This window comes from Loxodonta africana, chromosome 18 (assembly GCF_030014295.1).
Source record: "Loxodonta africana isolate mLoxAfr1 chromosome 18, mLoxAfr1.hap2, whole genome shotgun sequence".
Classification (NCBI taxonomy): domain Eukaryota; kingdom Metazoa; phylum Chordata; class Mammalia; order Proboscidea; family Elephantidae; genus Loxodonta; species Loxodonta africana.
In genome coordinates this window covers 81357872-81380964 of record NC_087359.1, presented here as the reverse complement: position 1 = coordinate 81380964, position 23093 = coordinate 81357872, and the positions used below count along the sequence as shown (strand labels likewise).

Sequence of the window (23093 nt, the reverse complement as noted above, 5' to 3'; positions counted from 1 at the left end):
TCTCTTTACAGAAATGGAAAAACTATCTTCAATTTTATATGGATTGGCAAGAGGTCCCAAATAGCCAAAGCAATTAAAAAATATATATATTTTATTGTGTTTTGGGTGAAAGTTTACATAGGAAATTAGGTTCTCATTTTTAAACATATTATTCAGTGACATTGAATACATTCTTTACAATATATCAGCATTCTTGTTATTTCATTTTGGTTGCTCTGTTTCCATTAATCTAGCTTCCCTGTTCCCCTAACCTTCTCATCTTCAGTCTAGCATAAATGTTACCCATTTGGTCTCATCTAGATGATTATTTTGAGGAGCACAGTAATCACGAGTGATTTAAACACATTTTTTTTTTGAATAGATAAAAATTCCCAGGTTTCAAAAATTAAAGAGACAAAAAGATGTACAATGAGAAGTTTTGCTCCCACACCTGTGCTCATTCAGGACTCATATATCTGTTAAGGGTCTAATATACAAAATACATATATAACTTCTACAACTTAACAACAAAAACCTAATAAAAAAATGGACAAAGGAGGATATTCTAATGGCCAGCAAGCACATGAAAAGATACTCAACATCACTAACCACTAGAGAGATGGAAATCGATACCACTTCACTCCCATAAGAAAGGCTAAGATGAAGAAACAAAACAAAACAAAAAAATGGAAAATAACAAATGTTAGCGAGGATGTGGAGAAACCTTTATCCATTGCTGGTGGGAATACAAAAATGAGCCCTGGTGGTGCAGTGGTTAAGCACTCGGCTCCTAACTGAAAGGTCAGTAGCTTGAACCCGCCAGCTCCTCCACAGGAAAAAGATGTGGTAGTCTGCTTCCGTAAAGATTTATAGCCTTGGAGACCCTATGGGGCAGTTCTACTCTGTTCTGTAGAGTCGCTATGAGTTCGAATTGACCCGATAGCAGTGGAGGAGAATGGAGGGCAAATGCAAAATGGCCCAATCATTGTGCAAAACAGTTAGCAGTTCCTCAGAAAGTTAAATGTAGAGCTCCTATATGACCTAACAATTGCACTCCTAGGTATATACCCACGAGACCTGAAAGCAGTGATGTGAACAAATATACGTACACCAACGTTCACTGCAGCACTGTTCACAATAGCCAAAAGGTGGAAACAATGTAAATGTCCCTCAGTGGATGAATGGGTTAACAAAATGTGGTATATACCCACAATGGAATACTAAACCTGTTGCCATCGAGTTGATTCTGACTCACAGCAACCCTATAGGACAAGGTAGAGCTACCCCATAGCGTTTCCAAGGAGGGGATGGTGATTTCGAACTGCTGATCTTTTGGTTAGCGGCTGAGTTCTTAACCAGTGTGCCACCAGGGTCCCAATAAAGAGAAATGAATTACTGATACATGCTACAATATGGATGAGCTGTGAAAACATATTGAGTGAAGTAAATCAATCACAAAAGGTCAAATATTGTATGATCTCACTTATATGAAATAACAAGGATAGACAAATGTATAGAAACCAATGTTTATCAGTGATTACCAGGGTGGGAGGGAGGGGATAAGGAGGAGCCACTGTTTAGGAAGCCATTGGTTTTTGTTCATGGTGATGGAAAAGTTGTCAGTGGTAGATGATGGTTGTACACAATTAATGTAACTGATGTCACTAAATTGTATACCTGAAAAATGCTGAATTGGCAAACGTTGTGGTACATACATACATATTTTTACAACAATAAAAAAGAGAGAGAGAGAAAAAAAAAAAACAAAGGAAAGAAATAAAAGAAAATAAAAAGAGGTACTTTCTCTTAACATACAATGCTGGGTATTACCTTTACCAATTCTGGTTCTGCTGCCTGAAGGTGAAGCTCATCATCTGGCTGGGTAGCTTCAGGACTCTGAGGGGATACAGATAAGATCACTTAGTGACAGGCTGCCTAAGCCTGTACAGCAGAGCCTCAACAAGTACCACCAGCCAGCCTGCTGTGGGGTGGATGTGGGACAACACTTGTACTGTTTTACTTAGAGCTGAAATTAAGGTCCTGTAATAACATCCAATCATAATCATGAGTTCTTTCATCTCATTTGAGACAAGAACATGTGTACAGGATTGAGATAAGATACAATGGCATAATTTTTAGAGAAATCTTTTAACAAAGAAACTTTCAGCATTGTATAATTATAAAATAAAAGTAAGCTTATAATAAAGGACCTTCAGATAATATATAACTCTCCCTTTTCATTTGGGGATGAAATATATTTCTCAAAAGTATCTATCTTGTTCAAAAATAATACGCAAAACCTGCTAACACCATCTGTTCTCTACAACTGAAGAATCATTCATTATATAGCAGTGTGTGTGGGAGGGGCATGGCTCAGTGACCATTCAGTAAATATTTCAGGAATCTCCCATAACATTGTTATCTTCCAAATCTTAGAAACACTATCCCTATGAGAGCTTGATTTTATAAATTAAAGGGAAATTTTTAAGGGGCACAAAATCTAAAATTGATAAGAAAATACTACTAAAAAGTATTTATCCAACTTTTAAAATTATGGGTAATAAAACTATTTATTTAAATTACATTGGGAAAATGTCATCCTAGTTCCCCTTCTCCAGTTCTTGTCTAAAAAGTACAAATATTCATCATACGGAAAATTAATGATAATGTGAACCTTAATGTCTGATAATTAGAGAGATGGGTTCGACCAGGCCATACTATATGACCAGACAAATACGAATGGACCTACTGATTAAGGATATTTATTAAGGACTTTTTACATGTTCCATATGCTGGCTACAAAGAATAAAAGATCATTACCACACATTACTACAGATCATTACTATAACAAATTATATTTGTTAGTACTACCTTTCTTCTGAATCTCCTGTTTCAAAAAGTTACTGGTAAAACACACATTGATACCCATCTCAAATACACACACACTCCCTCTCTCTGTCTCTCTCAAATGCCTTCAGAGAAATACAAAAAGATTCAACCTAAATACTAATTTCCAGCCTTAACTTTCACAGCTTTTCAGCCTGAATCACTAACTCACCCACTGGTCTCTGTCTCCGTGCCTTACCCTTAAGCTCCCTTCTCACCTCAAGTACCTTCACGGATACTTTATCACAATTTAAATCCTGCTTATACTTGGATAATGAGCCCTGGTGGTGCAGTGGTCAAGTGGTAGGCTGCTAACTGAAAGGTTGGCAGTTCGAAAACACCAGTCGCCCCGCGGGAGAAAGATGTGGCAGTCTGCTTTCGTAAAGATTTACTGCCTTAAAAACCTTATGCGGCAGCTCTACTCTGTCTTACAGGGTCGCTATGAGTCAGAATCGACGGGACAGCAATGGGTTTTGTACTTAGACACGTGCTTAAATCTAACTATCCTCATGAGCTTTCCATGACCAATTTAGTTCACCCTAGTCTCTCATTTCTTTCCTTACATAGCACTCACATCTTTAGCACACTGTTCAGCAACTATCATTCACCTAAACAAATTATGTGACGACTTCTTTTGTATGCCTTACCTCAATTAGATGGTTAGCTCTCCACAGTCAAGCATCTTTCTCTCCATGTCATCTATTAAGGTTAAACATTTCTTAATAGTAGAAAAGAGGCGATCACTCATAGTGGGCATAAGGGGAATACCAAAAAACCAAAAACCCACTGCCATCAAGTCGATTCTGACTCATAGTGACCCTGTAGAACAGAGTAGAACTGCCCCATAGAGTTTCCAAGGAGCGCCTGGAGGATTTGAACTGCTGACCTTTTGGCTAGCAGCTGTAGCACTTAACCACTATGCCACCAGGGTTTCCACAAGGGGAAGAGTCCCTATGAATTAGGAACGTGTGTGTGCCTGTGTGGGTATATACCCAAAACCAAACCAAACCCGTTGCTGTCAAGTTGATTCTGACTCATAGGTACCCTATAGGACAGAGTAGAACTGCCCCATAGGGTTTCCAAGGAGCAGCTGGTAGACATGAACTGCTGACCTTTTGGTTAGCAGCCGAACTCTTAACCACTGCATATATTGTTACCTATGTTTTCCCCAAAATTCCTACATAAAATTTCCCAATTAAAAAATATTTCATTCCACTGTCTCATAAATTTCCTGGGAACAATAAAATTCTAACATCAAATTCCCCAGCCTGTCTAGCATATGTAAGGATAGGCCAGATCTTTTTTGAGTGACCATGTGCCCTGATATTTGGTTCAAGAAGTACAGTGAATCCTTCTACAGATCACAGGTTTTACTATGGTGAACCCAATTTCATGGGTCAAGAATTTTGGTTTAGTTTCCAGATGGGGCGTGGGTGAGGTAGAGAAGTCACAAGACTTCAGGAAAAGTAGACATGCTCTCAATGAAGAGAGCAGCTCAGAAACTGAGAGGAGGCCCCAACTCACCAGAGGTCCAACTGAAAAAACCACAGCAGCCATAATCTCTTCCTCTATGTTCCCGTCTCTGGAAAGAGCAGAGTTCCACAAAGACATATCTGAAGGGGAGAAATAAGGCATAAAAACCAATTCTACCTTAGAAATCTCAAACTCACCAAGTCAGAAATCCTGACATATAAATGAGCATGATTTACCCTAAGGGAACACAAGAGTAGCCCCCAAGATCAGTAAGGGAAACTATTGTTCCTGGAGGTCTTGAGGTTTAAATGTAGTCACAGCTAGCAGGCCAGGCGTTGTACAAGAAACTTTTAAAATATTATTTCATTGAATCTTTACCACAGCCTAACGGGCATTCTACTTTCATTCCACAGAAACAGAGGCTTATAAAAATTAAACTACTTATCCAAGGTCATAAAGATGCATGACTCCAAATAAATCTAATCCCAAAGTCTATATCTTTTTCACTAAATCACACTGCTGTGTGATGTGAAAATAATTCAATCTTTCTTTGTCACAATTACTTACTCATCTAACAATGGTCTAAGAATCTCTTTTTCCAGTCCTTTCTGTAAAGTCAATTTGCTAAAAAGTTCAAAGACCTCAGCTTCATGTAAACAGAACGCCACAACTTGCTTTTTTTTTTTTTATAGTGCTTTAAGTGAAAGTTTACAAATCAAGTCAGTCTCTCATACAAAAATTTATACACACCTTGCTATACACTCCTAATTGCTCTCCCCCTAATGAGACAGCACATTCCTTCCCTCCACTCTCTCTCTTAGTGTCCATTTGGCCAGCTTCTGACCCCCTCCACCCTCTCATCTCTCCTTTAGACAGGAGATGCCAACATAGTCTCATGTGTCTACTTGATCCAAGAAGCGCATTCTTCACCAGTATCATTTTCTATCCAATTGTCCAGTCCAATCCCTGTCTGAAGAGTTAGCTTTAGGAATGGTTCCTGTCTTGGGCTAACAGAAGGTCTGGGGACTATGACCTCCAAGGTCCTTCTAGTCTGAGTCTGACCATTAAGTCTGGTCTTTTTATGAGAATTTGGGGTCTGCATCCCACTGCTCTCCTGCTCCCTCAGGGGCTTTCTGTTGTGTTCCCTGTCAGGGCAATCATTGGTTGTAGCCGGGCACCATCTAGTTCTTATGGTCTCAAGCTGATGTAGTCTCTGATTTGTGTGGCCCTTTCTGTCTCTTGGGCTCATAACTACCTTGTGTCTTTGGTGTACTTCATCCTCCTTTCTCCAGGTGGGTTGAGACCAATTGATGCATCTTAGATGGCCGCTTGCTAGCGTTTAAGACCCCAGATGCCACTCTCCAAAGTGGGATGCAGAATATTTTCTTCATAGATTTTATTACACCAATTGACTTAGATGTCCCCTGAAACCATGGTCCCCAAAACCCTGCCCCTGCTACACTGGCCTTCAAAGCATTCAGTTTATTCAGGAAACTTCTTTGCTTTTGGTTTAGTCCTGTACTGTGTGTTGTCTTTCCCTTCACCTAAAATAATTCTTATCTACATCTAATTAGTGAATACCCTTCTCCTTCCCTCCCTCCCTCCCCCCTCTCATAACCATCAAAGGATATTTTCTTCTCAGTTTAAACTATTTCTTGAGTTCTTATAATAGTGGTCTTATACAATATTTGTCCTTTTGCAACTGACTAATTTCACTCAGTGTGTCTTCCAGATTCCTCCATGTTATGAAATATTTTACAGATTCATCACTGTTCTTTATTGATGCGTAGTATTCCATTGTGTGAATATACCATAATTTATTTAACCATTCATCCATTGATGGGCACCTTGGTTGCTTCCATGTTTTTGCTATTGTAAACAGTGCTGCAATAAACACGGGTGTGCATATACCTGTTTGTGTAAAGGCTTTTATTTCTCTAGGATATATTCCAAGGAGTGGGATCGCTGGATCATATGGCAGTTCTATTTCTAGCTTTTTAAGGAAGCGCCAAATAGATTTCCATAGTGGTTGTACCATTTTACATTCCCACTAGCAGTGTGTAAGTGTTCCAGTCTCTCCACAACCTCTCCAACATTATTTTGTGTTTTTTGGATTAATGCCAGCCTAGCTGAAGTGAGATGGAATCTCATTGTAGTTTTGATTTGCATTTCTCTAATGGCTAATGATCGTGAGCATTTCCTCATGCATCTGTTAGCTACCTGAATGTCTTCTTTAGTGAAGTGCCTGTTCATACCTTTTGCTCACTTTCTAATTGGGTTATTTGTCTTTTTGTAGTGTCATGTAGATTTTAGAGATCAGGTGCTGATCAGAAATGTCATAGCTAAAAACTTTTTCCCAATCTGTAGGTAATCTTTTTACTCTTTTGGTGAAGTCTTTGGATAAGCATAGGTGTTTGATTTTTAGGAGCTCCCAGTTATTTAGTTTCTCTTCTGCATTGTTAGTAATGTTTTGTATAGTGTTTATGCCATGTATTAGGGCTCCTTACATTGTCCCTATTTTTTCTTCCATGATCTTTATTGTTTTAGATTTTATACTTAGGTCTTTGATCCATTTTGAGTTAGTTTTTGTGCATGGTGTGAAGTATGGGTTTTGTTTCATTTTTTTGCAGATGGATATCCAGCTATGCTAGCACCATTTGTTAACGAGACTCTTTTTCCCATTTAACTGACTTTGGGCTTTTGTCAAATACCAGCTGCTCATATGTGGATATATTTATGTCTGGATTCTCAATTTTGTTCCATTGGTCTGAACACCACAACTTTCAAATTTAAATATTAGAAATCTGGTACACTCCTCCCAATCTAATATTTAAGCAGATCTTTATCCATCTTTTCTACATCAGTTGAACCCAAATAAAAAGGAAGCAAGGATAATAATGACAATGGACAATGAATAAGGAAGACTGAAAAAGAATTGATGCATTTGATTTACGGTGTTGACAAAGAATACTGAATATACCATGAACTGTGAGGAGAGCAAACAAGTCTGTCTTAGAAGAAATACAGCCAGAGTGCTCCTTGGAAGTGAGGATGGCGAGATTTCGTCTCACATACTTTGGACACGTTAGCAGGAGGGACCAGTCCCTGCAGAAGGACATCACTCTTGGTAAACCTGAGGGTCAGTGAAAAAGAGGAAGACCCTCAACAAGATGGAATGACACAGTGGCTGCAGCAACGGGCTCAAACATAACGATTATGAGGATGGTGCAGGACCAGGCAGTGTTTCATACTGTTATACACAGTGTTGCTATGAGTTGGAACTGACTCAATGGCACCTAACAACAACAAGGATAATAATAATATAATAGAAAGTGGAATTCAATGAACAGAGCATTAAGCAGGAGTTCTCTAATACTGGAAGAAGATATACACCTAAGAAAGATTTTATGCTGTGTAGAAACAGGGTAGTAGAGATCTTGTTTGGGTACTACTGATACTTTCTTATCCATTAGAAAGGCACTGATTCTGCCTTTTCACCTTTGATTAAGGATAGTGCCTGGCTGATGCTGAGTTTGGTTCAAAAATAAAGAGCATCTAATGTTTGTAAGCATTCCTTTAACAAGTACCTAGGTTGCCTAAACCCTTCCAGAATGATGTTGCAAGCCCAGAGTATAAAAGAGATGGGGCATAACAAGAATTCAGCTGTCCAGATTTTATGAGATACTACTTTGCAATGATAGTTCTGACCCTACTCCTAACCCATTAGAGTCTTTGGGGGCCAAAGGAATCCATGCTGAATTATGTTGCATTGGTACCTGCCTTGTATGAACAACATGCCTCCATTAAGAATCTATATCCTTATCTAATAAAATCAGAGTACTTCATCAAACCATATAAGAATGTATTCGTGTATATGTGTGTATGTGTGCCCTTTTCCAGCCAGTCCACAGCTGAAACACTAAGGTTGGCATAAGAAATGGGACTGAAGAGAAAAGTATTTCCTTCCATCCCCACCAGCAGTTAGACCTTGGAAGAGGTGCTGGGAACATGAAGACAGCACCAAAGATGAGATGGCCTGTGGCATGAAACTGATGGTCCTAAAGGAAGGTTTTTGTGGGGAAGTAATATCAGTGGAGCCTTGGTGGTGCAATAGTTAAGTGTTGGGCTGTTAACCAAAAGGCTGGCAGTTCGAATCCACCAGCTGTTCCTTGGAAACCTTATGGGGCAGTTCTACCCTGTTCTAGAGGGTCGCTGTGAATTGGAATTGACTTGATGCCAACAGTTTTTTTTTTCTTTAAAGGTATAAACCTACATGGATAGGGAGAACAGGAAAGGCAACAATACAACTATCCTTTGTGAAGCTGGAAATCCGACGGACAAGTGGTAACTGACTTAGCCAATCTGAAAAAGTTTAAACCTAAGCCTTCATTGGGAAAAGCCAAAAACTAGCTCCAATTATAAAACACAGAAGCCACAAAAGACTAAAGAATTAATGGCATCTGGTACCTGTGCAACTAGGCATGAAAACAAGAGTGGGGAAAGACTAAAATAAGGATTGGTTGAAAGCTGATTAAAAAACAGATCCGTCTTTATCCTCCCCCCTCATGTCACCAAATAGCCCCTTCCCATCCTCTAGCAGAAGCCTGGAGGTTTATCCTCTGGAGACAATTATCAGAGAGTATTTAGTCTACAGGACCCAGGCAAAATTGGCGGTGAAATACCTACCAAAGGAAGAGAGAACAAGAGGAATCTGCACACTGAAGGCAAACACTGTTTAAAACTATTCCACTCCCAGAATGTTGGCAGGCAGACAGGCAGGAGGCTGGAACAGACTTCTCTGAGAAGTCTGAGCAGCCCAAGAAAAATTCCTGCAAAAATCACCTTACAGTGAGGGAATTTATTTGGATGATGGAATTGCTTTATATCTTGACTGTGGTGGTGGTACTAGGGTCCATATGTGGGCCTTAAAAAGCTATATATGCAAGAAATAGTGGAGATTAGAGGAATGCCCAAAACAATTAACTACACGAATGCATTTGTACACATTTGTCAAAACTCACAGAACTGTACACTAGAAAAGGTGAATTCACTGTATGTAAATTATACCTTAATTTTAAAAATGAAAAAAATGAGGGAAGTAGGAAAAGCATATGGAAGAAAAAAAATTAGCTCTCTTCTGAAATACTGGTTGTAGCAGTATGGGTATTATTATTCTGAAACTTATATGTGCAATGAAAAAAAAAAAAAAGAAATGAGGAAAGATGTGATATTTTAATCCCATCACCCCCTGTGTCCTTGAGAACCAGGATTTCTAGTGTGAAATAACGGAAACAAATGGAAGGAAGATAGGTGAGTTTAAGTACAAATCCATAGTCCTGAATTTTAGGTGGAAGCATAAGTATGAAATCATGAACGTCTTCCTTAGAGAAATGGCTGTTTCCAGGTGTGGGGCAGGACATTAAAAGATGAGCCTGGAACACCTGTCACACCAAATAACAAGGACTCATCAAAGATTTCTACAGTCGTGTCTAGAGACAACCTAAAGAAGCTTCCTTTGACCAAAGTTGGAACAATTTAAACATTAACTGCAATGGGTTAATCCAAGGTATTTAAACACATGAGTTCATATTAATTTAAAAAAATGAAACAAAACATTTAACTATTCATCCCTAGAGGATGTCCTGGAAATAAGTCATTACTTGAAAACTAGTAAAGGGCAAGAATCAAACATTTATTCTGCCTTTCTATATGAACTGTACCAAATAGTAGATGAGGAGAACTTTATTTTTATAGAAGTATACCAGCTAATAAAAGAAAAATGAATGATTGAATGAGAATCACTGGAATATCACAATTCTGCAACTCTAAAAAAATTAGCGATCTAAGCTAGATCCAGGCATTGGACACGACGGCTACTAATGACACAAAAAGGTTTTTCATGTGATTATATACCTTCTGGTGAAAGAACACACCATCACCTACGACACGGTCTTGCCAAGAATGATCAAACCAAATCAAGCTGATAGATACAACTATCAGCGGGCAAGAAATACACGGAACAGAAGAACATATTATACCCATGGGTGTAATCAGCAAAATACCAACTGTGGGAAACTACAGGTCAGACCATAATAGTTTCTTCAACTAATAAATTGCATAGGGGGAAACAGCAGGAGGTGGAAGGAAAATATTTTTAAAAGACTTACAAGAAATATTCTTAAAAGGCAAAACTAAACTACAGTATTTAGTGGTGGTATATAGTGTTAGTGTTAGGTAGGGTGGTGATAATCTCACATGGATGATAACACCATAAAGAGAACATGGAAGTAATTAAGATAAAGTCGGGTTAGTGGTATTTTTTAGAGAGAATGGAGGGCCGTGATTAGAAAATGGCATTGGAGGGCTTCTGGGGTGGCTGGCAAAGTTCTGTTCTTGACCTCAGTCGTGGTTACAGAGGTGTTAACCTTTTACTAGTTCATTAAACTAAGCTATACATTTGCTTTCTGTGGTTTCCTACATTTGTGCATTATTTCGTTTTACAACATAGAGGTCTAAAAAAATCAACTTGAAGGCAACAAAGACTATGCAGAGAAAAGAAAAATAACCTTAAAATTATCATGAATACCCTCAAAGAAATAAGAGATATATTGTATCTTTGAAGCCCTGGTGGCGCACTGGTTAAGAGCTCGGCTGCTAACCAAAAGGTCAGCAACTGAAATCCACCAGCTGCTCCTTGGAAACCCTATGGGGCAGTTCTACTCTGTCCTACGGGGTCGCTATGAGTCGTAATCGACTAGACAGCAACGGGTTTGTTTTTGGCACTGTTTTAAACATTTTACATATACTACATTTTTTAATCCTCATAGCAAGCATAGAAGATAACTGAATTATAAAGAGGTTAAACAACCCTAGGCAGTCTGACTGCAGAATCCAAGTTCTTAGCCACCATGTTATGCTAGGAAGTATACATGCCTATGGGCAGGAATAGGAGTGGGAGATGGGTGGTGGTAATGTTAGACTTTGAGCTCTGTGTCTCTAGAAAGCAGAGATGGTTAAGAAATGTCTCACATTTGTGTTCTGGGAAAGGCTAACTGCAAATGATCACCCTACCCTCTCTTATTCCAGGATAAGACCTGTCTCCTTTCTTCGGAGGACTCCCACAGAGCTCCAAGGTGTCTCTTATTTACCTAAGAAAAAAAACCTTTTTTTTTCTTTTTATGGTCACTATGGAAACCCCGGTGGCATAGTGGTTAAGTACTATGGCTGCTAACCAAAACGTCGGCAGTTCGAATCTGCCAGGCGCTCCTTGGAAACTCTCTGGAACAGTTCTAATTTATCCTGTAGGGTTGCTATGAGTCCGAATCCCCTCAAGGGCAGTGGGTTTTTTTGGTTTTATGGTTTCTATGGGAACCCTGGTTGCGTAGTTAAGTGCTATGGCTGCTAACCAAGAGGTCAACAATTCGAATCTGCCAGATGCTCCTGGGAAACTCTATTGGGCAGTTCTACTCTGTCCTATAGGGTCGCTATGAGTCGGAATGGACTCCACCGCAGTGCATTTGGTTTTTTTTTTTTTGGATGGTCGCTATGAGTCGGAACCAACCTGAGGGCATGTGACAACAACATAAAACCCTACCCTTTTCTTTGAAAAATTCCTCATTGACGAATGTTCTCCTTATTGCAATAGCCCAAATAAAATCATCTCCTAAATTGCCTGGTGCATTTTGTCTTTCACAGTGGATAAAAAGAAAGTTAAATCCTCATATTCTAGAGTCTATATAAATTGGTAAGAAAGGAATGAAATAATCAAGAAATGCATGTCATTTAAAGAATCAGATAAAAAAAAAACTGAAAGTAATTGCCTCTGGGAAAAGGGAAATAGTGGAGGGAGCCTGATGTTGTTAGGTGCCATGGAGTCAGTTTCAACTCATAGCCACCCTAAGTACAACAGAACGAAACACTACCCAGTCTTGCACCATCCTCACAACTGTTGCTATGTTTGAACCCATTGTTGCAGCCACTGTGTCAATCCATGTCTTGGAGAGTCTTCCTCTTTTTCACTGACCCTCTAATTTACCAAAAATCATGTCCTTCTCCAGGGACTGGTCCCTCCTGATCAGATGTCCAAAGTACGTGACATGAAGTTGCATCATCCTTGCTTCCAAGGAGCACTCTGGCTGTACTTCTTCTAAAACACTTATTTGTTCTTCTGGCAGTCTTTGGTATATTCAATATTCTTTGCCAACACCATAATTCAAAGGCATAAATTCTTTGGCTTTCCTTATTCATTGTCCAGCTTTCACATGCAAATGAGGCGACTGAAAACACCATGGTTTTGGCTTCAGGGACATCTAAGTCAATTGGCATAATAAAATCTGTTAAGAAAACATTCTGCTTCCCACTTTGGAGAGTGGCGTCTGGGGTCTTAAAAGCCAGCAAGCCACCATCTAAGATGCATCAATTGGTGTCAACCCACCTGGAGCAAGGAAGAACAAAGAACACTAAGGACACAAGGTTAACTATGAGCCTAAGAGACAGAAAGGACCACATAAAAGAGAGAATATTTCAGCCTGAGACTGGAAGAACTAGATGGTGCCTGGCCACAACCGATGACTGCCCTGACAGGGAACACAGCAGAGAACCCCTAAGGGAACAGGAGAGCAGTGGGATGCAGACCCCAAATTCTCGTAAAAAGACCAGACTCAATGGTCAGACTTGGACTAGAAGGACCCTGGAGGTCATGGTCCCCCAACCTTCTGTTAGCCCAAGACAGGAACCATTCCCGGGGCCAACTCTTCAGACAGGGATTGGACTGGAATATGGGATGGAAAATGTTACTGGTAAAGAACGGGCTTCTTGGATCAAGTAGACACATGAGACTGTGCTGGCGTCTCCTGGCTGGAGGGGAGATGAGAGGGCAGAGGGGGCCAGAAGTTGCCCAAATGGACACGAGGAGAGAGAGTGGAGGGAAGGAGGGTGCTGTCTCATTAAGGGGAGAGCAATTAGGAGTGTATAGCAAGGTGTGTATAAATTTTTGTATGAGAGACTGACCCGATTTGTAAACTTTCACTTAAAGCACAATAAAAATTAATTAAAAAACAAAACACCATGGCTTGAATCAGGCGCACCTTAGTCCATAAAGTGAAATCTCTGAACACTTTAAAGAGGTCTTCTGCAGCCAATTTGCTCAACGCAATGTGTCGTTTGATCTCGTGTTTGCTGCTTCCACGGGCGTTGATTGTGGATCCAAGTATAATGAAATCCTTGACAGCTTCAATATTTTCTCTGTTTATTATGATGTTGCTCATTGGTCCAGTTGTGAGGATTTTTGTTTTCTTCATGTTGAGGTGCAATCCATACTGAAGGCTGTTGTCTTTGATCTTCATCAGTAAGTACTTCAAGTCCTCTTCACTTTCAGCAAGCAAGGTTGTGTCATGTGCATACTGCAGGTTGTGAATGAGTTTTCCTCCAATCCTGATGCCCCGCTCTTCTTCATATATTCCAGCTTCTTGGATTATTTGGTCAGTGTAAAGACTGGGATCACTGCTTATCTCAATAAACTTGCAAAATTTGTTGACTCTTTAGACCACGTGTATATAGAGGTGATAAAAATAATTTAAAACAAACAAACAAAAAGAGCTAAGGAGAACCCCTATCAGGCCCTCGTTGTACTAATAACAACTTTCCAAACAAAGCTTCCAAGATTTCAGATGGGGGAAGGAATAAGAATAAGCTGGAAAAAATACCTTCATTTTGCCAATTAAGAAGGAAGACTGACTGGAAGGAAAAAAAATTAGACTCTATTACTTTTAACTGTGAATAATTCCGTATTAACTTGTGTGAGGGAGTTCCTGACTGGTGCAAGTGGGTTTGGCTGCTAAAGGTTGGAAATTAGAATCTACCCTGAGGCACCTTGAAGAAAGGTCCGGCAATCTACTTCTGAAAAATCAGCATTGAAAACTGTATGGAGCATAGTTCTACTCTGACACACATGGGGTCGCCCTGAGTTGGAGTCAACTTGATGGCAACTGGTTTTAACCTGTGTGAGCTAAGTCTTACTGTCTTATCAACAGGACTGAAAAAGAGAGGTGTGACTTTAAAACTCTGGGATTCGTGCAAGTTACCTGAGTATAAAGAACAAAGAAGAATATAGCGTTTAGAGGAAAGAAGTAGATATTTTTTAATTTGGAAAGGGTAACTTCCAGGTGGAAAAGTTAAAAAGATAACAAATCGAAATAATATCAAGAAAATTCTCCCAGAGATCATCTTTCAGCCAAACAATAGACATCCTTATAAAGTGAACAGTAACACCAGTGAGGAACGTGTTCCTTAGAACAATCAACCACATGAGACTAAAAGGGCAGCATTTGCCTAAAAGCAAAGTTCAGACGGGAGGAAGGGGCAGGAAAGATGGGTGGATGGAAACAGGGAACCCAAGAAGGAAGGGGTATACTGCTATCACATTGAGGGGATTGCATCCAATGTCATGAAACAAAATGTGTATAAACTGTTGGATGGAAAACTAATTTGCTCTGTAAACTATCACCCAAACCACAATAAAATGTTCAAAAAAAAAGAAAATTCAACAAAAGTGATACCTTAGGAGCCTGTGTTTCACATACAATTCTGTTTAGAGGAAGATGTCCTTTGTAACTAGAGTCAACGCAGATGTAAGGGGACATGCTTAGACAATTATTATTCAAATTTTCCAAGGTTAATGGATTTAGAGAGAAAATTTCCTTTCAGGTCACTTTAAAAGTTTAGAATTTTAGCTTGAGGTACAAGTGTCTTCATTCAGGTTAATGGGTGCTCCCTTTTCCCCATTTTCTTTTCCTTTTTTTAAATTAAAAAATGATTGAGATCACAGGAGCTTCCAACGCTGTCTACCAGATATGCTGTATTTTGATTAATCCAAATTATATTAGTCCTATGCTAGAGGTTTGGCCAACTACCAGATTATAAAAATGTGGATGGGCTTCTGTCTACATGTAGAGAGAAAAATTACAAAAGGATGCTGTGATGGTTAAGATTGTGTGTCAACTTGGCTGGGCCATGATCCTCAGTGTTTTGGAAGTTGTATAATGTTGTCATCACTTCCCTGTTGAACTCTGATATATGATCACCCCTATGATGGAATCTGCTGAGTGGTACTGTTGGGTGCAGGGCCTGTGGCAGCTCACCACCCGCTCAGCCTTTATCTCTCCCCCCTCCGCTGCTGCTTCCTTCTTGCTCACCTTGCCAAAGCTTTTGGCTTGTTCTGGATCCAGCAGCTGCCTCTTGTTGTCTGACCTCCGGTTCTTGAGACTTGAGTTAGCAGCTTGCCTGTTGTTCTTGAGATTTGTAGATCTTCACAGCCTGTGAGCAAGAGCCCTGCTCTCTGACTTGCTGATCTTGGGTTCACTAGCTTCTGAGGCTTCATGAATTGGGAGAGGCCTCTATCCTGATCCACAAACTTGGGATGCTCCAGCCTCTACAATTGCGTGAGCTGTTTCCTTGATACATCTCTCTGTATATACTTATACGCTTTACTGGTTTTGCTTCTCTAGGGAACCCACGCTAAGACAGATGAAGGTAAAAAATGTAGGGATGCTGCAGCAGATGAAGGAATACTGGAGGAGGTTGGAAGCTGTGAAATGGATCATATAGAGCAGAGGACTATTAAACAGACAATATTCAACAAAGGACACATTTATGGTATCAGAAGAGAAAGATAGTAGAATTGGTTAGAAAAGTAAAAGGAAGCCTAGAAAAAGATGCTATCAGAGAAATGAGAAGAAGTCAGATGAGACCTGACAAAAAACTTGTATTATCCTGGATGAAGAGTAGAGCCAAAAAGTGGGAAGGAGAACGCAGTTGTAAACAAGAAAATGCTCAGAAGACCCGCTCCCACACTCCTACAAGAAGCCAGAGGCACCTTCCTTGCAAGGGAGAGCAGAATAACCTGGAGTTGGAAGATCACTTAGTTAATCTTAAGTAGGTGAATTCCTAGAGATGGAGTTGGGGGAAGAAGTGGGGTACCACCCAGAAGTGGCTAAGAATAAATTATCAGCTGAGCCCCACTCAAGCAGGAAGCCCAGCACCTGGTCTGCTTGCTGGCATGTGGGTTAAACTGTCTCACACTTGGGATTTTATGTGTCTCTGTGTGTGTGTGCACGTGCTTTATCCATATGTCAGGACAAAAAATTTTTTTTCAGTCACAGGATTCAAAACTTGGATTTCAGTCCATTTAAGGGTTTGGAATTTTAGATTTTTCACAGCTTTTGTAAAAAAAATCTTAAGATACCATTACCATGATTGGTACAGAAGAGATTTTGGTATGTATGCTGGGGTGTCATTAAGTTTGGTCAGATTCCATTTTATTGATTGCCTTGGCATCCATTTTAGTTTGGTTAATTTAGAGGTCTGCACGAACAGCATCTGGGTGTTTCCTACTAGGTACCTCCAATGCTTCCTGACTCAATGTTAATGGTTACCACCTGTGGGTGGCCAAGCCATGGGCTAGGTCCTCACATTGCTGTACCTAAAATCCCAAGTACACTATGCTGATCAGACCCCTACACAGACGACCCACGCCCACCTGCCTTTGACTATTCCTGCTTGCCTCCTTTAAATGACCCGTAAGAATTTAGTCTGTGAAAACTGTGTGTACTCCACCCTTGGATCCTAATAAAGGCTGTGCCCCCAGTCCACCACCATTCTCTCCTTACTCACACTCCCCAGTGTGGCCCTTGGGCATGCTGTGCTCCTCCAGGACCTGTGAGTATAATACAGTTTTTTCCAATTCCTGTTTGTCCTCATTCGTGGAAGTGTTGACTTATCAGAGCTGATAAAAATCAGTCCTACAATACAGGCTGCTGTGGAGATTAGACAACCCCCTCTGGCTGGGATGTCTGGGAAGCTTGCTCTGCTTCATTTTCATTAGCAGGCTGAAATGACAGGCATCTGAAGATACAGGGCCCAGGCAACTAGCCCCAAGCTCAGAGTAAGCAGATAAGTTAACCTAGGTAGGAGGTGTCCACCTTCATGTGGCTGCTAACTCTTTTGGCATCTGTGAAAGGTGGCACATCCAGCATAGTGATATGCTCCTCCTCTTCGGGTATAATTTCATTAGAAAAACAAAACGCCTCCTGCCAAAAAAATCTTACATGGGGTTGAGGTGAGTAGAGCACAAATGTAATGTGAACCTAAAACTGCAAGTGAAATCTAAAAACACGGCAGTTGTTTTTTGAAGAGTTTGTTTTTGTGCAACCCATAAATATTGGTAAAATTATATAAGTCTACAGAAATTACTTCACTTGCACTTTATTTCTGAATGCTTAAATTTCTGGTAATTATTTTAATGTGATTATAGTTTTTAGCATCCTTAATTGGTTTTAGAAAAAGTTAGGTTGGTACAATCTAGAGATTAATACCTGTCTTAGTTATCTAGTGCTGCCATAACAGAAATGCCACAAACCAGAGGCTTTAACAAACAGGTATTTATTTTCTCACAGTTCAGGAGGCTAGAAGTCGAAATTCAGGGTGCTGGCTCGAGGGAAAGGCTTTCTCTCTCTGTCGGATCTGGAGGAAAGTCCTTGTCTTTTTAAGCTTCTGCTCCTGGACGATCTTCATGTGGCTTGGTGTTATGGATTGAATTGTGTCCCCCCAAAATGTGTGTCAACTTTGCTAGGCCATGATTCTCAGTATTGTGTGGCTGTCCTCCGTTTTGTGATTTGATGTAATTTTCTTATGTGTTGTAAATCCTAATCTCTGTCTGTGGTAAATGAGGCAAGATCAGGTTATGTTAAAGAGGATTAGGGTGGGATGCAATACCCTTACTCAGATCACAGCCTTGTTCCAATGTAAGGGGGTGTTCCTCTGGGGTGTGGCCTGCATCACCTTTTATCTTACAAGAGATAAAAGGAGAGAGAAATGAACAGAGGAAAGAGGATCTCGTACCACCAAGAAAGAAGCACCAGGAGCAGAGCATGTCCTTTGGACCTGGAGTCCCTGTGCTGAGAAGTTCCTAGACCATGGGAAGATTGATGACAATGACCTTCCCCCACAGCCAACAAAGGGAAAAAAGCCTCCCTCTGGAGCTGGTGCCCTGAATTCGGACTTCTAGCCTTCTAAGCTGTGAGAGAATAAATTCCTGTTTGCCAAAGCCATCCACTTCTGATATTTCTGTTATAGCAGCACTAGGTAACTAGACATTTGGCATCTCTCATCCCCTATCTCTACTTCTTTCACTTGCTTGTTTAATCTCTTCTATATCTCAAAAGAGTTTGATTTAAGATACACCCTACACTAATCCTGTCTCATTAACATACCAAACACCACACATTTTATAACCACAGACATAGAGGTTAGGATTTACAACATATATTTTTGGAGGACACAATTCAATCCTTAACAATACCTATCTGTGTTAATCTGAAGAACTTTAATAAACTAGAATTTGAGCTCAACATTGTCTGGGAGCAAAGATAATAATAGCTCCTGTCTGGAGAAGAGATGAGGGCAGAAGGGGTCAGTGTATATAGCAAGGTGTATGTAAGTTTTTGTATGGGAGACAGATGTGGTTTGTAAACTTTCACTTAAAGGATAATAAAAACTAAAAAAAAAAAAAAAAGCAACACTAGGGTCCATGAAAACAAAGTGGTAAAGGAGAATTTTAGGCAAAATCTCAAAAGCTTATATGGGATTTAACCTGAGCTCCTAAGTCCTCAATAAATGTATGTATTTTTTTTGTGCTTCCTTGGAGGGAAACTGGAGATTCTTTTTCTTTACAGCAAGTGAGTACCTGGGTAAGACACTGAAGGGGTTCAGGAGCTTTGCTATTCAAAAGTGTGGTCTGAAAACCAGAAGCATCATCACTATAGAGTTCACGAAAAATGTAAAATCTCAGGCCCCTTCCAGACTTACGGAATCAGAATCCGCCTTTTAACAAGGTTCCTAGGTGACTGATATGCACACATTAAAGTCTGAGACACAGTGACCTAGAATAGATCATCATTCCAGAATACGTTCCAGGATATTTGAATCAAGGTTCAAAATGATAAAGAAAAAATACAGATTCCTAAATTTGGGAGCAAGACCATAATTTAAACACATAGTCTGGTATAACAATGTACAGTAGGATCCATCAAAGTTGGTGGAAAGAAGATATAAACATTCACATTAGAGTACAATAAAAAGAAACAAACAAAAACAATGAATACGGTTAACAGAGAAAGACTAGAAGTTTGTGATGAGATTGAAAAGATATAAAAAATAAGAAAAAAAATTTATCTATAAATATGAGTTAAATGATTGGTAGCTAACCAAAAAAATACAAGTATATCACCCACAATAGTTAGTATAAGACCGTCCATCAGGGACACCATTTCCCCTCCCCCAGTGCTCTTCTTAAATGAAGATGTGGCCTTGGTAATTCTGAGTTTGGTTCAAGAACCAGAGGTGCCTAATATATGGTATTTCCTTATGCCAAATCTTATAAATTGTTAATGTAAATTCGTTCAGAATGGTAATATTATCCTCAGGTATAAAAAGACAAGGAATTAGCAAGTATTGAGTTTTCAACAAAACCTTCCGTTATGCAAAAAATGCTACAGGAAGTTGCCAAGGCCCTTCAGTTAGGGACTCTGCTATGCTTAAGCACCTGTTATTGTCCTGAATAGGCAATGTTATTCTTATAAGATTCAGTATATTTTGCTTAATAAACAGCAGAACTTAATCTAACCTTATAGTTTGTGACAATCAGAAGCTCATCTGAAATGATACTTACAGTAATTAACTATGATTTGCTGAAAAATGACTGTTATAAATGCAAGAATATTCAAGAATAGAAATTAAGTAGATCTGAGTATACTGACATTTATACTCAAATGTTATTTTCAAGCATTTATGGAACATTTGCTAAAATTAATCATATACCAAAAAGATCACTGGCCACAAAGAAAATCTCAATCAAAAGGAAGAAACTGAATATACTACTCTACATGATGCAACAGAATTAAAATGTTAATGAACCCCGAAGGGATCGGAAAAAAAAACTTTTGCTTGGGAATTAAAACAGACCTTCCTTAGTAGCTACTGAGACAAAAAGAAAACTATAAAATATAATTGCCAATGAGTTAGAAAATAAGATTAAAAGGTATGGATTGCTGCCAAAGCTTTAAGTAGGTTAAATTTATATCCGTAAACACTTCCAAGTAAAATTCTTTAAGAGAATAAAAATATTAATTAAATATTCAATTGAAGAAGAAAGAAAAATAACTGAAAGCAAACCATAAGGAAAGAAAGAGGAAGAAATACTAAAAGTAAAATCAGAAACTGAGTTATAAAACAAACAAAAACAGTTGACAAAGCCAAGAGCTGATTCTCAAAAAATGAAACACTCAAGCCACTGAGGCAATTAAAAAAAAAAAAAGAAGACATGAGAAAGAGGCTATATAAGATAAAATATGTTAAAACTATATACTGAGGGAGTGACACGACTAAGATAGCAAGAGTAAGAAGCACCACGTGCCTAACCCCAAACAAACATCAAAGAAACAGAAACTGTCAGAGCCCACTAGCAATCAAGAACATGCAGAACAGGAAAAAGGTAACTCAAGAAAGCAGTAGGAAAACTTTTGTGACTTCTGTTGCTGGGCAGTCCCCTCCCCTGCGTTCTAGAACTACCACATTATATTCATTATATTACTCAAATGTTTCATTTTCAACAACAAAAATCACAAAGCATAGAGAAAAACAGGGAAGGATAGCTCATTCAAAGCCATAAAATGAAGTGAAAGATACCACTCCTGAGAAATCTCCAAGATATTGGACTTATTAGATAAAGACTTGACAATAGCTAAAGAGCTAAAAGAAAACACAAGAACTAAAGAAAAGCAGGGAAATAATTTATGAACAAAATGAGAATACCAATAAAGAGACAGAAATTATAAAGAACAAACCAGAACTTCTGGTGCTAAAAAGTACAATAACTGAAATGAGAAATTCACTAAAGAGGCTCAACAGCAGATTCGAACTGGCAGAAGAATGAATCAGCAAACCTGAAGATAGGACAATTGGAATGAGACAGCCTGAGGAACAGGAATAAAAAAGAAATAAAGAAAAATGAACAGAGCCTAAGGAGACTGTGGGACACCATCAAATGGGCCAACATACACATTATGTGGGCCCAGAAGGACAAGAGGCAGAAAGAATATTTGAAGAAATAATGGTTGAAAACTTCCTAAATTTGACAAAAGACATGAATCTATACATCAAAGAAGCTCAATGAACTCAAGTAGCATAAAACTAAAAAGATCTGTGCTGAGACACATTATATTCTGTCACGGACTGAATGGTGTCCCCTCAAAATATCTGTCAACTTAGCTGACACGAGTCCCAGTATTGTGTGATTGTCCACCATTTTCTGTGATTTCTCTGTGTTGTAAATCCTATCACTATGATGTAATAAGATGGATTAGTGGCAGTTATATTGATGAGATCTATAAGATTAGATAGTGTCTTAAGCCAATCTCTTTGAGATAAAAAAATAGAAGTGAGCAAAGAGACAGGGGGACCTCATACCACCAAGAAGGCAGTGTGGCAGCAGAGCATGCCTTTGGACCTGAGTTCCTGTGCTGACATGCTCCCAGACCAAGGGAAGACTGATGCATCACAAGGACCTTCTTCTAGCACCGACAGAGAGAGAAAGCCTTCCCCTGGAGCTGGCACCCTGAATTCGGACTTCTAGCCTATTGGATTGTGAGAACAAACTTCTCTTTGTTAAAGCCATCCACTTGTGGTATTTCTGGTATAGCAGCACTAGATGACTAAGACAGAATTTGGTACCGAGAGAGCAGGGTGCTCCTCTAACAGAGACCTAAAATGTGGGAGCAGCTTTGAGACTGTGAATGGATACAAGACTCAGAAGGAAGCAAGGAGAACTGTTAACACTGGAGAAGGTGCAGATGATGAGAAACAGCAGCAGAGGACTGGTGGCAGCATCAGAGGACTGGCAGCAGCAGCAGAACCAGATCAGCACCAGACAGTACTGGAGCCTACCCAAGGAGCGAGAGAGCTGAGTACCTGTGCGCAGGAGGCTTCCTGGTGGAAGGGGGTGCCTCCAGGCACTTATCAGTGGAGCTACTGAGCTTTAGAACACTTGCCCCAGCAGGGCAGATGCAGGCGTGAGGCCCGAGGAGCGGAGAGGCCAAGAAACCAGGAAGCAGAAGCTGAAGAGACAAGGAACACAAGAAGCCAAGCTGCCTCAGTCTCAAAAGGTATGGGCAGGACCTCTGGGGTTTCGAAGAGTGGAGCAATGGCCTCTGGTGTTTCTAAGGGTGGAGATGCCACCCAGATGGACCAGGAGAATTGTGCGCCTAAAGCTGAGGGAGCAGAGTTGCTGTCCCAGTGAGCCCAGAAGGCAGGGCGGAAGCCCAGGGCAGAGGGGCCTCCACTCAGAATCTGGAGAGTGCGGCTAATACCTAGAGTCTAAAGGGCAAGGCGATTGTGTAAATTGTCTCAGAAAACAGGCGATTATTTTCAAAGCCCTGAGGGCTAATGCGGAAACCCTGGTGGCGTAGTGGTTAAATGCTACGGCTGCCAACCAAGAGGTCAGCAGTTCAAATATGCCAGGCGCTCCTTGGAAACTCTATGGGGCAGTTCTACTGTCCTATAGGGTCGCTATGAGTTGGAATCGACTCGACAGCATTGGATTTGGTTTGGTTTTTTTGAGGGCTAATGTAAAGTGTTCTGCTGATTTGCTTGGTGCCTGTTATGCCTTCTTTCCAATTTCTCCCATTTGTAATGGAAATGTCTAG

At 39.9% G+C, this 23093-nt stretch overlaps 1 protein-coding gene across 11 annotated transcripts in view; it reads right to left on the bottom strand.

The window, feature by feature from the left end:
• ZNF624 (zinc finger protein 624) overlaps nucleotides 1–23093 on the bottom strand; it is a 73660-nt gene that overhangs the window by 35133 nt on the left and 15434 nt on the right. For 6 of the 11 annotated variants that reach the window (XM_064271818.1, XM_064271819.1, XM_064271817.1 and 3 more), the window contains 3 exons: nucleotides 4390–4478; nucleotides 3513–3564; nucleotides 1810–1875 (listed from right to left, as the gene is read on the bottom strand). Coding sequence is in view for 3 of the 11 variants with exons in the window: in XM_064271814.1 (XP_064127884.1) it covers nucleotides 1810–1875; nucleotides 4390–4478; nucleotides 7319–7457 (294 nt within the window). In the remaining 8 variants the exon portion in view is untranslated. Of the gene's footprint in view, nucleotides 1–1809; nucleotides 1876–3512; nucleotides 3565–4389; nucleotides 4479–7318; nucleotides 7472–23093 lie in introns of those variants that run through there. The other 5 variants (XM_064271815.1, XM_064271816.1, XM_064271814.1 and 2 more) reach the window with 4 other exon arrangements.